This window comes from Tursiops truncatus, chromosome 5, assembly GCF_011762595.2.
Source record: "Tursiops truncatus isolate mTurTru1 chromosome 5, mTurTru1.mat.Y, whole genome shotgun sequence".
Taxonomy (NCBI): Eukaryota; Metazoa; Chordata; class Mammalia; order Artiodactyla; family Delphinidae; genus Tursiops; species Tursiops truncatus.
Window position 1 is genome coordinate 137,092,610 of NC_047038.1, and position 14,957 is coordinate 137,107,566.

General features: G+C 44.0%; 1 protein-coding gene across 7 annotated transcripts in view; it reads right to left on the bottom strand.

Annotated features, from left to right (window-relative positions):
- The window catches only part of GUCY1A1 (guanylate cyclase 1 soluble subunit alpha 1), a 59,183-nt gene that overhangs the window by 16,714 nt on the left and 27,512 nt on the right, over positions 1–14,957 (bottom strand). For 5 of the 7 annotated variants that reach the window (XM_073805632.1, XM_073805633.1, XM_019926342.3 and 2 more), the window contains 3 exons: positions 11,343–11,732; positions 4,629–4,690; positions 1,137–1,195 (listed from right to left, as the gene is read on the bottom strand). In XM_073805632.1, coding sequence (XP_073661733.1) covers positions 1,137–1,195; positions 4,629–4,690; positions 11,343–11,600 — 379 coding nt within the window. In that variant the 5' untranslated portion in view covers positions 11,601–11,732. Of the gene's footprint in view, positions 1–1,136; positions 1,196–4,628; positions 4,691–10,255; positions 10,681–11,342; positions 11,733–12,478; positions 12,913–14,957 lie in introns of those variants that run through there. The other 2 variants (XM_073805635.1, XM_073805636.1) reach the window with 2 other exon arrangements.

The following is a 14,957-nucleotide window of genomic DNA, read 5'->3' on the forward strand; positions in this document are numbered from 1 at the left end:
ATTAGTTTCTAAAATTTGGACAACTCCTAATATGAATCCCAAGTCAGTTAATTATGAAAGAATGGTCAACTGAGTATAATATATGACTTTTTATCTCCCTGAAGCTTAACTATAAAAGAGCAATTGGAATCACAGGACAAAGTCCATTTCAGAAAAAGCTCTCCCACCTTGTTAACAACGGAAACAGTGGTACATGTTGCTGAAGGGGTCTTGGCCCCCTTGGAGTATAAGCATCAGATACAGGAATTAATCTAAATCACTGGTGGTGAAACTCAATTTTGTCATTTTTCCTTAGAGACGATATGAAGTAATTGTTTTCCAGTAAAACAGCATTCTTGTTTGATGTTACCTGACTGAATAGGTGTTTGGAATATATTATCTACTCTCCACAGCTTCTCCCTCTAATGTCCTTTGTTCTTTACACTCTGTGTACCACATTCTTCTCATCTGTGACTTAGGGAAACCCGAGTGCCCTGTCCACAGCGCTGCCATGGCAGGGTTGGCGGGCACGTTAGGATCGCGCCTGACCCGGAGGAAGGGCTCAGTACAAGTCAGCCATCGCCACTGTCATCATCATCATCATCAAGTTCTTCATATCTTGTACTTTGAGAAACATCTAACCTGTTGGTTCATGTACTCAGACTTTGGAAAGGACAGTATGACAGAGTCACTCATCTGCTTGTTTCCTCCAAACTAGGATTAATATGAGAGCGCTGCTCACCTTTTTTCCCGTGATTGCTTCCAACCTTTAAAAAAATTACTTCTTTTACTTTGCTGAGTAGAATTTTTCATGCATAAATGAGGAACACTTAAAGTTCAAGACCAAAGCCTGTGAACGCCTATGAGTCAGCCTCCCACGCAGCTTTATCTACTTCTCAGCAAATAAACATTGTGAGAAGAGGAAATGTTTGAGGTCAAAGACATATAGTACGAAAAAGTTATTCTTTGTGTTAACACAAAACGTGATATTGAACATTTCACACTGCAAGCTACCAACAAATAAATAGGAATATTTTAAAGAAAATATTTGTTCTCCAGCTAAATATTTTCTAGGAATAGAAAATCTTTGTTTACAGGTAAAACATTAGTTCTACAAGTATAATTATTTCCTAATTGCATATACTTAATTCTATTACCTGCTGCAATCGCTTGGTCTGCCATTATTTTTTCAAAGTCTTCTCTTTCCAAAGATTTCCTGAAATTATTTCAATATCTTAAATTATAAACTGACATGTGAATGCTAAAATTTCAGATTATAACATACAGGAATGATGACAGAAAATAATTTAAACTACCTTTTCTGTAGAGGCAAATCTTGACTGTCAAGTTTACAGGAAAGGAGCAGTGACATGTACAAACCCAAAACAATGTTGGAAAAACCCCGAATATACCTGATTTAGAGTGTTTCATCATTTCTTATAAAGTACATTTACCTTTGAAGCTAACTTCATATTGGCTAATAGTATAGAGGCTGTACTGGCAGAAAACCAGTGGTATGAAATGGCCAGGAAAAGATGATAATAAGTCAGCATGGCGTTTTCTGATAACCCAGCCAAGAAGAAAAATCTCTGTACTGAGGGATTTCACTTTTAAGTAAGTTCTTAATTATTTTCTAAAGCAAATACATAGTACATCCTGCTTTTGGTTCTATATATTTAACTCTCGGACATCATTGCATTAAACTTTTATCCTTGATCTTACATAAAAATTAGTAACTAAAGAAACCTATTCCTTATTCAATTTCTGCGCTGCTATATGTAGCGCAAAAGTTGATAATATGACAGCATACATTTTGACTGATAGAAGGTTTTTGTAATTTCAACTGTTTGCCTAATTGTTTTCTGATCATTTCTGACAGTGAAGACTGATTATGACCAAATTTGCCAAACTACTGAAGTGATTAAAAGACACCCAAGTTCTACTTGTGGTTCAGCTTGCCATTAGACAAGGCAAGAGGAAACAGGCATGAATTTAAAATGTTAAAAAGATTTCAGTAAAGCTCGATACATGTAGAGAAGTTTCAAAAGGAAATATTTTTGAGAAGGAAATTGCTCTGTTGGCTACTTGATTGCATAAAGGTATACTGCTTATAATTATTTAAAATACTAGGTTACTAGAAATATATATTTCTGTATGTTCTTATCTAAATAGTTTGAATTACATCTAGTTTGAATCTAGAGACCCCCCAACCCTTTGTTATATATTATGTTATGTTTTCAGTCTTTACATTTGCTCCTTCTTCTCCCTTAAGCAACTTCTGGGTTTTTTTCTAAAGAAGGAGAGCAAAGCTGCTCAGAGACCTCTTCTGCTAACTCCCAGCAAAGCTTAGCTAATCCAAACAACACACAGTGCGATTCAAAATAAGCTCCCTGGGACTTCCCTGGTGGCGCAGTGGTTAAGAATCCACCTGCCAATGCAGGGGACACGGGTTCGAGCCCTGGTCCGGGAAGATCCCACATGCCGCGGAGCAACTAAGCCTGTACGCCACAACTACTGAGCCTGTGCTCTAGAGCCCGCCAACCACAACTACTGAAGCCCGCGCGCCACAACGACTGAAGCCCACGAGCCACAACTACTGAGCCTGTGCGCCACAACTACTGAAGCCTGTGCGCCTAGAGCCCGTGCTCTGCAACAAGAGAAGCCACCGCAATGAGAAGCCCGCGCACTGCAATGAAGAGTAGCCCCCGCTCGCTGCAACTAGAGAAAGTCCAAGCGCAAGCAATGAAGACCAAGTGCAGCCAAAATAAATAAATTTATTTAAAAAAACCCAAAAAACAAAATAAGCTCCCTCTCTTTACCCTCAAAAAAAAAGAAAAAACGAGAAGCTGTAAGCCTGCATGGACACCAGCAAATGTGCATATATTGTACACAGAGACACACACACCAGCCACAAGTTCACACGTGATGCTGTGATGTGATCAAAAGGTCCTAGAAAAAGAAACACACCCAAAGCTCTCTGTGCAACCAACCTAAAGAGGTATCATAACCGGTTGTACTAAAACTCATTCACTTAACAGAGGTGGCGGACGGGGCATTTAAGGTACCCTCAGCGGGCAGCAAACTGACTGCAGTAGAAACAGCAGCTGACCTGCCAGAAAGATGGGGAGAAAGGCCCAATGTCCCGAAGAACTAAAGAAAGACAGCAGAGAGAAGCCATTTAGCATATCAGCAGGCAGTCTCATAAGAAAAAAGGTCCTTCATCTTATTTCAACAGTGGAATAGTGATGAGGACAATTTAAAAGTGTGAGCAGCTCTAAGAAGTCAGGGAAGTGGTCATAGATTTTTTTAAATTTCCAAATAAAATAATTTTTTTAAGTTTTGAGAATTTCTTTTTAAAGAGATAGGTCTCTGGGAACACATCCTAACGGAATATCTGCATCTAGCTGAGGCACGTTTCAGGACACAAGGCCCTGAGAATAAATTCTGAGTAAACTGTCTGGCAAAGCCCTAGGCAGACAGACATAGTAGCACAGCTACAGGACTTGTTGGCTATCTTATCAGCCTGCCTGAGAATTAAGGTCAGAGGCGTTCTGGAATGCTTTCCGTATCACTCTGTAAACACAGCTTCTGTCAGACACATAGGTTCACACTCTCTCTTTTTGGACCTGTGTCTGACCCCTTCTTGCCTTTGCCTGCTGCCTACAGTGTGGGACCAGTTAGTCAGCAAGGGAAATTCAGCCCTGATGATCCGCAGAGCCGATTACCCACTCCTGAGCAGCAGACAGATGAATGAACTCGTAAAGTATTCCCGACAATGATACTGGCTTGCAAAACTTTCAAGTTCGAGTCTGAAAATTTGAACTCAAGTGTTTATTGTATTACTTGCCCATGAAATAATTCTTTGATTTCAGGAAAACCAAAACAAGGCCAAATCAAGTTGTCCACCGGCAGGAAATGAGCCGAGATGTATTTTTAAAATGAACTCTAAAAGTCAGGTTGTTTTTTTTTAAAAAAATTACCTTATATATGAAACGGCTACAGAAAGGTTTCTTAAAGAAAATTTCAAAGACAGAGTAGAAGAACAAATACAAACGGAACTGGTATTCGCACACCAGTATAACCGAACCAGTTAGAAAAATACCGAAACACGTCCCTGAGTACTGCCCCAAACCCCTGAGTGGTCCTCCTCTTGCCCCTGTATCCTTTCCCGTCCTCCTGATGCAGGAGCTGAAAGTTTAACCTGTGGTCGAGGCTACGGGGGAGGGACAGGCAGGTCCCAGCCTCTCGGTAGTGTTCTTCAAGCAAGGACTCTGCTCTGACCCACGCCTTACCTTTGTAACATTTCAGAATATCCCTTGCTAGGAAAGAACAGGCCTTCTGGGAGCTTTTTAAAAGCAACAGCACAGGGCAACATGGTTAAAATCATGGGCTCTGAAAAACCCAGGCTTGAAACTCAGTTCTGCCTTTGCCTGAACAGCTCTAAGAGCCCAGATATTTTACAGGAACCTGAGCTCAGTGATATATAAAATGTGAAAAATGAATACACTTGCTTTCATATGAGTGTTAGCCCAGTTCCCGGCATACCAAAACGATTCAAAACACACGCATACATCACTCAGTGGTGGTTATTAGCAGCTGTGTCAGCGATTGCAACCAGAGATTCATGCAACTAAACTGATTCAACTTACCTGCTTTCCTTTATTTTGTGTTTTGCCAGTGTTCTCTGAAGGGCAAGGTTCAGCCGCTCAAACTGAAAATTGAAAGGAAAAGTTTTAAACATTCCCTTAAATAATCATATTCTTGAAGATACATACTTTACAGAAAATTGGTGCTGAAGCTCCTTATGAAGAAGCAGAAGCAGTTACTTTAATAAGTGCAGTGAATTGACACTGTGAAAAAGGGGATAGATTTTCTATGGGCTTTTCACACTTGGGCAGAAGCAAAGCTCTCAGACTCACTTGAGTCTGGATGTGGGCTTTGCCCTCGGTGGGCGCTCACTGACAGCCACAGAGCTGGAATCAAACAGGAGACCTGGTTTGGTGAAGTCAAGCCTTCGTGGAGGAATCGCGGGCACCCCTTCCTCGGGGGCCGGAAACCCCTTGGGTGTGTGGCCAGGACTTCAGTCTCAGGGGCGCTCAAGCCAAGAGACTCACACTCCTTCCACAGACCCACGCCAGCTACCCCAGTGACCGCCACCCTTCCCACAAACCCACATTTCTGTCTCATGTACGGTTTACGTGTCCTGCTCTAGAAAACTCCTGAGTTTGTCTCTCCCCTTTCTTTTATCCCTTAAATCCAATCTGTCACCAAGGTCGGTTGATCACTGATTGAAACAAATCTCAGATTTCCCCGAACTTGCACTCATTTCCTTTCTTTGAATGAATAATCTTCACCAAATACTTGCAGTGTTCTTCTCTTCTATTGATTTCTGAGTATCTCATGAATCTTCCTAGATTGCAAAATAGTTGTACATAAGCCTGCATAGTTTTAAACACTGGCTTCAATACTATTAATCTCTCTTAACAGCTTGTTGATAAGTGGGAAGTAAAGCACTGGTAATTTCTTTGCATTCCGTAAAAAATCATATGTATCTATGTGTGTATATAGCCACCAGTGCTTTGTGTAGTTTACGCAGAGGACAGTGGCGAATTCTCTGGCTATATCCCAAGTTGTGAAATTCCTTTTTCCTTGAGAACTATTTATATTTCTCTTGGAATTTCCACTGGTCAAGTGAGACAGTAAAGTTAAGCAAAATAGACCAAGCTTCTGTTTTAATAAAATGAGTCATGAAAATAAATTTTGGTGTTTTTTAAAAATTTATTTATTTATTTTTGGCTGCGTTGGGTCTTCGTTGCTGCGCGCGGGCTTTCTCTAGTTGCGGCGAGCGGGGTCTACTCTTCGTTGCGGTGCGCGGGCTTTTCATTGCGGTGGCTTCTCTTGTTGCGGAGCACGGGCTCTAGGCGCGCAGGCTCAGTAGTTGTGACACGCGAGCTCAGTAGTTGTGGCTTGCAGGCTCTAGAGCGCAGGCTCAGTAGTTGTGGCGCACAGGCTTAGTTGCTCCGCGGCATGTGGGATCTTCCCGGACCAGGGCTCGAACCCATGTCCCCTGCATTAGCAGATGGATTCTTAACCACTGCGCAACCAGGGAAGCCCCAAACCTTTTGGTTTTTAAAGAGCATATAGAGCTTAGAAAAGAAATGTGAAATTTCTTGAAAGAAAATGCAAGGGCTGAAAAGAAACGAGAACTTTGATTTACCACGTAGAACCATTTATCTGACGGTTCCGGTAAGGAGAGAGAGGACACATCTGCCTCAGGAGGAAAGAAGGGCTGGAACTGTGGGCAGATTCCGACCAAGGGCCGGATGCCTGGCAGGTGGGGAATGGCTTTGGGAAGAGAAATGGGGGCCTGTTCCTCAGAGCCCTTGAATCGGGGAAGGAGGAAGGGAACATTAAACCCGAGACCGTAAACAAGGCAGCTCGGCCGGGGGTGCTCAAGGATCTTCAGTTTCTCAAGGGCCTTTTTTCTTCTCTCATATATTGCGTTTTATGTCCATAAGCTATATTTTTTTCAGTGAAACCCTTAAAGTCTGTGGATTTTTAATTTTCAGTAGCTCTTTCCAAATTAATTTCATAGAAGTTTGTAGCAATTGGCACTCTTATCAGTTATATATGCGACTGCCAGTTTAGCTCCGCCCCATCCATCTTTCCGTAAAACCTATTCATACGGGAAGAGGGGTCAGCCGCGTAATGAGGGTCACTGCCTCTGCACGAGCCTGTCTTTCAGGCGTTTGCTACCTGACATTTGTTTCTTATTTTCTGTCTTCTCCACTAGAATAGAGACTCCAAAATGGCAGGGAATACCTGTTTTGCTCACTACTGCGTGCCCAGCACCTAGATAGTACCTGACCACGGGAGATGCTCACTACAGTGATGGGATGAATGAATGAATGAATGAATGACCATCACCCCCGTGCCCCCATCAGCTATTCAGTCTTGAAGGCTTGGTCTATAACATTTCTATCAGTGAGGAGATATAAGCCAGCACAGAGGTGTTGCTCTTTCAGCTTGTTCAAAAATGGATTTAGATTGTTTCCAATTTAAAATCGTTTGATTACATTTGTTTATATATGAATTGCTGCTCTGACCAGGAACTTCGCATGAGCAATGAGAAAAGAGAATCCATCCAATTCTGCCACCAAAGACTTTTTCCTTCCTCACCCCGAGCGCTAGTTGAGACACCACCCTTCTCTCTCCTCTTCTTGACCTTTCGGTTAAAACACCAAGTACATGGTTTTATCCTTGCCAGTCTGTATTCTTCCTGGTCTATCATTTCCTTCCCACTGCCACCAGGAACTTCTTTTTCTAGTCCTTTCCTCCTAGCATATATGCTGCCATTGTAAGCAAGGAGAAATGGTCCCTCTCTCATTGCTGGGGTTTGTGGAACAGGTGTCTTCCAGACTTTCCATGTTGAATCAGAACTTAGGCCCTGCTGTACAGCACAGGGAACTCTACTCAATACTCTGTAATGACCTATACGGGAAAAGAACCTGAAAAAGAGTGGATATATGCACATGGATGACTGAATCACTATGCTGTACACCTGAAACTAACACAACATTGTAAATCAACTCTACTCCAATAAAATTAAAAAAAAAAAAGAATTTGCTTTTCTAAAGAAGAAAGTCCCAAAGTCCTAGCAAAGCTGCAGTAGCATAAGCTGCTGATACTGTGGCTTACCAGGCTTTCCTGTCTACTTCCATCACCCACCACTGCACCTCTGGAAAACTGTTATAAATTCAAAACAAGACAAAACAAAAGCAACAAGTTTTGCAGACAAAACACGCATTGGTAAAGGCTGCTGGTGCATAGTTTCCTACCTTGGTGCGAGGGCTTCTACGATACAACCTGAGCCTAGACCCTGAGATGATGCAGTTCACAAGAAATCCACGAACAGGACTCAACGTTCCTGAGACCTCAGGCCTCCTGACACAGAATCAATCACTGCAACACAGCCCCCGAGGATACTCATGTATTAATACCTCAGGTACAACTGCTGTTTGATGCCATATTGTCGGGAACACTCTGAATGGAATTTCATCGGTCTGGTTTATGGATATGTTGCTATTTCAGTTGATTTTTAACTTTTCTACAGTGTTTTTTTTTTTTTTTTTGGCCTGGAGGCTATATTAAGAAAGTTTATTTTTATGTTAGAGCAATGAAAAGTCATTGAAAGGTTTTAAGTATGGCAGGAGCTGGGATGGGGTGTTTTCTACAGTTTTTAATGATTTTCTAGACCAAGGATATTTCCCTCATAAGGATGTTGTAAAACTACTTCTCTTCTTTTCTTCTTGCAACCCAATATTTTGCAGCATATTTAGAGACTTCAGGAGTGCCCTCAGACCCTCTTAGTCTCACAAGGTCTTGGATTTGGGATGATATCCTTTATATAAGCATATCTGACTCAATCGATTCAATTCAGGAAGTGGGTTCTGATTTGCTACAACTGTGGCTAATATCATATCATAATTTCTTTAAAGACATTCTGCCTGAGGAGCTTACAGGATTACTGGGGAGAATATTCAAGAAAAATCAGCTAACAATGTAACAGAAAGAGCAACAGATTACGAATGAGGTGCAGAGAACATTCCAGTCTCCTCCTCAGTTATCTTTTACTTAAAGCAAGTGGCCTTTTATGTGTCAATTTCTTCAAACTAATGAAAAGTTTGCATTAGATGAGCAAAAGGACTTCTGTAACCTACGATTCCACAACTCTGGAAAGCCATCTCCCACCCTAAATCTGCTAAGGATATACTTGTCCCCCCATAAAACATAATTGGGGAGTTAAATCTGATTATCGAAAGCAAGAACTAGGGTACCATCAAATACTATTTGGAGTCTCTTCCTTTGGGTTACTGATAGAACTGAAACTGAACAGTAGGCTAAGCATTAAATCTGTCCCCTTGAAAAGAATCGGCTTAAAAAAAAAGTCCTACTTAATCAAAGACACGTAGATGTTCGGACAGGGGATGAAGTAATCTACACGGCCCTGGGACGTTCCCTGTTTTAATGAAAATGGCCTCAGTTGTGGGAAAAGAGTCCTGGTCCTTGATGCCAAGAGTCACCTCCTGCCTCTTGGAAGGCCTACGTCCTCGCCTTCCCTGCTACGTGACAGCGCAGTCAAACCTTGATGATTATTCCTGTGAGCTCACGAACAAACAACGCAGATCCTTCTAAGTAAAGAAAAGGAAAACAGGAACATATATGTTTGGTGTTCAGAATGTTTTGAAAAGAGGTTCCAACATGTGTATGACTTCTATTGTAGGAACTCAAAACTTATCAAACAGAATAATGACGCCAACATGGTAATGACAAGACCCAGGGAAAGCATGGAAGGTCTCCAGCCGTCCATCCTCACCATCTGTTCATCCCTGTGCATCACGCTCCGTCCTTGGAAATGAGAGTACCAACCGCTTCCCAGACTGTGATGCCAGCCACCTGTCTGAGAAGGGCTACATCCCTCACCCCAGCCAACGCTGGCTGGCTAGTGACTGGAGCAGAGAGAGAATAATTAAATATTTCCATCTCAAAGGCCACGAACCAAAGTACTACTGTGTTTTTTTATATTTGACATAAGTTCCCTCAACGTCCTGCTAACTCTAATTTATCCATCCTTCAAGCTTCCATTCAAGTCTCTTCTTTGTCACTCGAGTCCATATTGTTGACAGCAGTAATGGCTCTATCCTTTCAAAGCTGTGTGACTTTGGTCAAGTCACTTAGCCTCTCTAGTCCTTCTTGGGAGTGAAACAAGTTTCTCTCTGACGTCCCTTCCACTCCTAAAAGTCACCGGTCTGTGGTTCTTCAGTGCTCCACACAGGCACAGGGGTGGTGTGGAGTCAACTGAAACTCATCCGTGGACGATGAGAGCTGCAGCCTGATCACATCAATCCCCAGCCTCCCAGTTGATGCGAATTTATATAAAACTGTGAACACTGACAGAGGGAGGAAGACGCACCATGAAGCCTTTCAGCAGCTCTTCTCTTTGACCCCAAGGGGCAATGAACCCTCCACATGCCCCATCCATTGCAAAGATATTTTACCTGGTCTATGCTCTGTCCCCAGGTTCTTTTCCTCCCGGTTTCATTGGGAACTAATTGACATACATCACTGTCTAAGCTTACAGGGCACAGCACGACGGCTTGATTTACATAGAGTGTGAATAATTACCACGATAGGTTCAGCTAACATCCACCTTCTCCTATAGATACAGTAAAAAGAACAGAAAGAAAAACAAAGTCTCCTTGTGATGAGAACTCACAGGATTTGCCTAATGACGTTCCTACACATCACACAGCAGGGCCAGGTAGTCATTTATCTTATAACTGCCAGTCTGTACTTTCTACGAGTTGTTGCTGTTGTTCTTAAGATTCCACATATAAGTGAGACCTTACAGCATCGGTCTTTCCAGAATTCCCTTAAGGGCTGCGCTCCACATCTCAAAACGGCATCAGGCTGTGCAGCCCAGCCCACAGAGCTACATCAAGATGTGTCTGGGGGCTTCCCTGGTGGCGCAGTGGTTGAGAGTCCACCTGCCGATGCAGGGGACACGGGTTCGTGCCCCGGTCCGGGAAGATCCCACATGCCGCGGAGCAGCTGGGCCCGTGAGCCATGGCCGCTGAGCCTGTGCGTCCGGAGCCTGTGCTCCGCAACGGGAGAGGCCACAACAGTGAGAGGCCTGCATACCATAAAAAAAAAAAAAAAAAAAAAAAAAAAAAGATGTGTCTGAGCTGAGGGCAGGTGGGTGTCACGGGCAGGCCCGGGACCCTGACTCAAGGAAGCAGGCCAGGCCTGGCGTGAGTGGAGACTTCAGACTCTGAACCAGCAGGATGTGGCGGTCTTCCCAGCTCAGCAAGTTGCCAGGGAACAGATGATGCTCTTAGGAAAACCCAGCAGGGAATAAGTTATTCTTCAAGGAATTTGGTTCTAAAAATACAGCTAACGGATCCATAAAAACTAGCTTGGCATCCATGAGTAGAAAACGGGTCCTTGTGGGCGGTGAGAGCTGTGGATCGTTTCACCGAATGCCCGTGCAGACTCCAGGTGTGAGCATTTCCATTTTCAGGTGCGGATGCTGACGCCAAAGGGTGAAGCAGCGGCTCGAAGCCATAAAGCCTGTCAGAGTGCAGGATGCTTTGGAAAAGCACGCAAGATTTTAAACATTTTCAGATAAAACACAATTTAAGAAAATGACTGCTTTAAAAAAATGTTTTAAAATGTTTCCAGAAAACAGTCTACATCGACTGTAGCCTTGAAAGTGAGAGAGCAAGCGTTCACATTTTCCTTAGGAAAACGTCCTTTTGCCATTTTCAGAATATCAGTAAAATCTCGAAAGGCCAGGGACTCACCTCCGGGAAAATCAGTTTGCAGATACTCTCGGCCAGCGTGTGCAGGTAGACGCGGCTGCGGCTACTCTTCCTCTGAGGAAGCCCTCCGGGCGGCTTCTTCGCGGGGTCGCTGGGACAGAGGCCCTGCCCTCCGGCCGGAGCTGCGGGCCCGCCCCCTGCTGCCTCGCCCGCGGGCTCTTTGGGGACCGGGCCCGGGGCCAGCAGCGAGAAGGGGCAGTCCCCCGTGATCTGCAGGTCTTTCAGCTTCGCGCAAAACATGGTGATCACCTCCTGGCGGCTGTTCTTACGGGGACCGACCCACAGAAGCCACTACGGGACCAGGGACACTGGTGACGGGAGCGTCCAGGGGCAGCAGAAGGTCAGAACAGAAAGAGGGGCGACTCTGGATTCCTACGGAAACAGAGAAAGGCAGGTGTGAGAAAGCAAAGACCATCCAGTGCTATGTCACTTTCAAGTAAGAAAAATTCTGGTGCAAATGTCAATGAATGGACGGAACATCTGGTAAAGTTCTTGATTTAATACGGATGCATCATAGTATACTAGTACTTCCTTTTAGTATTTTAATATTGTTCAAACGGAACGCAATTTTCTCCAAAGTGTCTTTAGCACAAACTACTGATTCTCATTTTTATAGCCCATTTGGTCCTGTGTGATTCCACAAGAGTGAAACACTAGGGTTTTATGGCAGACGCTGAGTCTCCATCTATGTCATGTCACTGCTGGTACTGCTACGTTCTCACTGTGCTGTCTGTTCTGAAAAATCAGAATCGCATGTCTAATGTCTCCTAAACATACCTAAAGAAAAAAATATATATAATGAGGCCCAAGTATATGTGATTAGATCTGAAACACTGACTTTTACATGAAAAGAATTACATGAAAAAAATTAATTGAAATGATTACTGGCAAAGAAGATACTTGTCTCTATAAATAGTAAAATAACTTAAAAATATCACCAAAATGAAAAACACGTAATAGTTTTTCAAAGAACTCCTGATTCCTAAGACCATGCCATTGGATTTGCCAGGGTCTCTGGATCCGAATCCAGAGAACACCGGGGTAAACCAAGAAAGCCTCTCTTCCTAGGGGTCCCTGAGGTCACCCGCACGGCCCTTCTGGCCGACTTTCCCTCTTACTTTTGTTTTTGTTGATGTTCTGACTGAGTCTCCACACAATTCGCAACCCACGTCTCGTTAGTTACTTTTCAGTGGAACCGTGTGGTTGTAAATTCAGCTTATCCACAGTACAATGATCTTGGGCTTCCCTGGTGGCACAGTGGTTAAGAATCCGCCTGCCGATGCAGGGGACACGGGTTCAAGCCCTGGTCCAGGAAGATCCCACAAGCCGTGGAGCCACTAAGCCCGTGCGCCACAACTACTGAGCCTGCACTCTACAGCCCGCAAGCCACATTTACTGAGCCCGCGAGCCTCAACTAAGGAGCTCGCGTGCCACAACTACTGAGCCCGCACGCCTAGAGCCCATGCTCTGCAACAAGAGAAGCCACCGCAATGAGAAGCCCATGCACCGCAACGAAGAGCAGCCCCCACTCGCCGCAACTAGAGAAAGCCCGTGAGCAGCAACGAAGACCCAATGCAGCCAAAAATAAAAATAAAGAAAATAAATTTATTAAAAACAAAAACAGGGCTTCCCTGGTGTTGCAGTGGTTGAGAGTCCTCCTACCGCTGCAGGGGACACGGGTTCGTGCCCCGGTCCGGGAAGATCCCACATGCCGTGGAGCGGCTGGGCCCGTGAGCCATGGCCGCTGAGCCTGCGTGTCCGGAGCCTGTGCTCTGCAACGGGAGAGGCCACAGCAGTGAGAGGCCTGCGTACCGCAAAAACCAAACCAAACCAAACCAAACCAAACCAAACAAAACAATACAATGATCTTGATTAGCTTGGGTCCACCAACTATTTCCATACTTGGAAAATCAAAAAGCACAAAAAAAGTGAAAAAGAACCCATGGTTACTTAACCCCACTAAGTGCCTGGTACAGGGCTGGGAACTCTGTATTTACGTTTAAGCCGCACAGCAACCATTGGGAATAGGTACTATTATCTCCAATGGGCCAGAGGCTCAAAGTTTAGGTCATTCCATTTGAGATGCTAGGAAGTGCCAGAACTAGGGTTCAAATGTGCGTCCTTCTCCCTCCACGGCCAGTCCCTTTCGATGGACCCAAACTCACTTTACCAAGTGAGACTGGCTTCTAAGTAATCAGGCTTAGTTTATACAGTAGGATTAGTTTATCTTAAAGATACGGGTTTTGTTTACATTAGAAAGCAAACAAGAGCATAATTCTCCTGCTCACTGGCTCGTGGTACTTGAATCATCCGGGGTAAAATCTTACGTCATGGGTATGTATAGCTGCTTCACTTTGTGTAGAGCAGAAGCTAGCGCACCATCGTGAAGCGATCATACGCCAATAAAGATGTTAAAAAATAAATCTTATGTTTCCGTCTTTGGAACTGGAGTTCGATTATTTTCTCGTCTTTTCTATGCCCCTCCGTGCTCTCAGTATGTTCCTAATATGTATAAGCATCAGCTTGTAACTTGTCACAGATAAGTTACTAACAAGCTTATAACAATGGACAATTCACTTCCTAAACGGGGACAAATAAGGAAGCTAAAGTCACATCCGACAGCCCCTGGGGTGTTGCTGGGTTATCGGGTTTGAGGAGGATGATGGATGCTGACTGGCCAGAAGAAGCTGCCAGGACTCTCTGTTTCTTTTTCTTTTTTAAAATTTTTATGTTATATTGGACTACAGTTGATTTACAATGTTGTGTTAGTTTCAGCAAAGTGACTCAGTTAGACACATATATACCTATTTTTTCAGATTATTTCCCCTTATAAGTTGTTACAAAATATTGAGTAGAGTTCTCTGTGCTCTACAGTGGATCCTTGTTGGTCATCTATATAGTAGTGTGTGTATGTTAATCCCAAACTCCTAACTTATCCCTGTCCCCCGCCTTTCCCCTTTGGTAACCATAAGTTTGTTTTCTATGTCTGTGAGTCTGTTTCTGTTTTGTAAATAAGTTCATTTGTATCATTTTTTAAGATTCCACATATAAGTGACTCTCTGTTTCTTAAAGTCAAACCCCAAATCTGTGATCACACGTCATTCTTTTTTTGTTTTATTTTTTGCGGTACGCGGGCCTCTCACTGTTGCGGCCTCTCCCGTTGCGGAGCACAGGCTCTGGACGCGCAGGCCCAGCGGCCATGGCTCACGGGCCCAGCCGCTCCGCGGCATGTGGGATCTTCCCGGACCGGGGCACGAACCCGTGTCCCCTGCATCGGCAGGCGGACTCCCAACCACTGCGCCACCAGGGAAGCCCGATCACACGTCACTCTTATTCTGCGGGCAGAGAAGAGGGCACTTCTCCGTCAGTGGGCTGCTGAGTGGCCCAAAGGAATCTGGTGATGCAGGAACGGCTACGTGGATTCTGAAAAACCTACAGATCTAGGGCTCTCAACCAGGCTTCGTTTAAGATTCAATTCTACAAGTGTCTGCTTCTCAGTCTTTAATGTATCTCAACATAACTGTTACTGTTTACTAATTCCTGTCCTCACACACACTGTAGATCAAGGTCAAACCTTCCCGTAAAGGGCCACAGGTC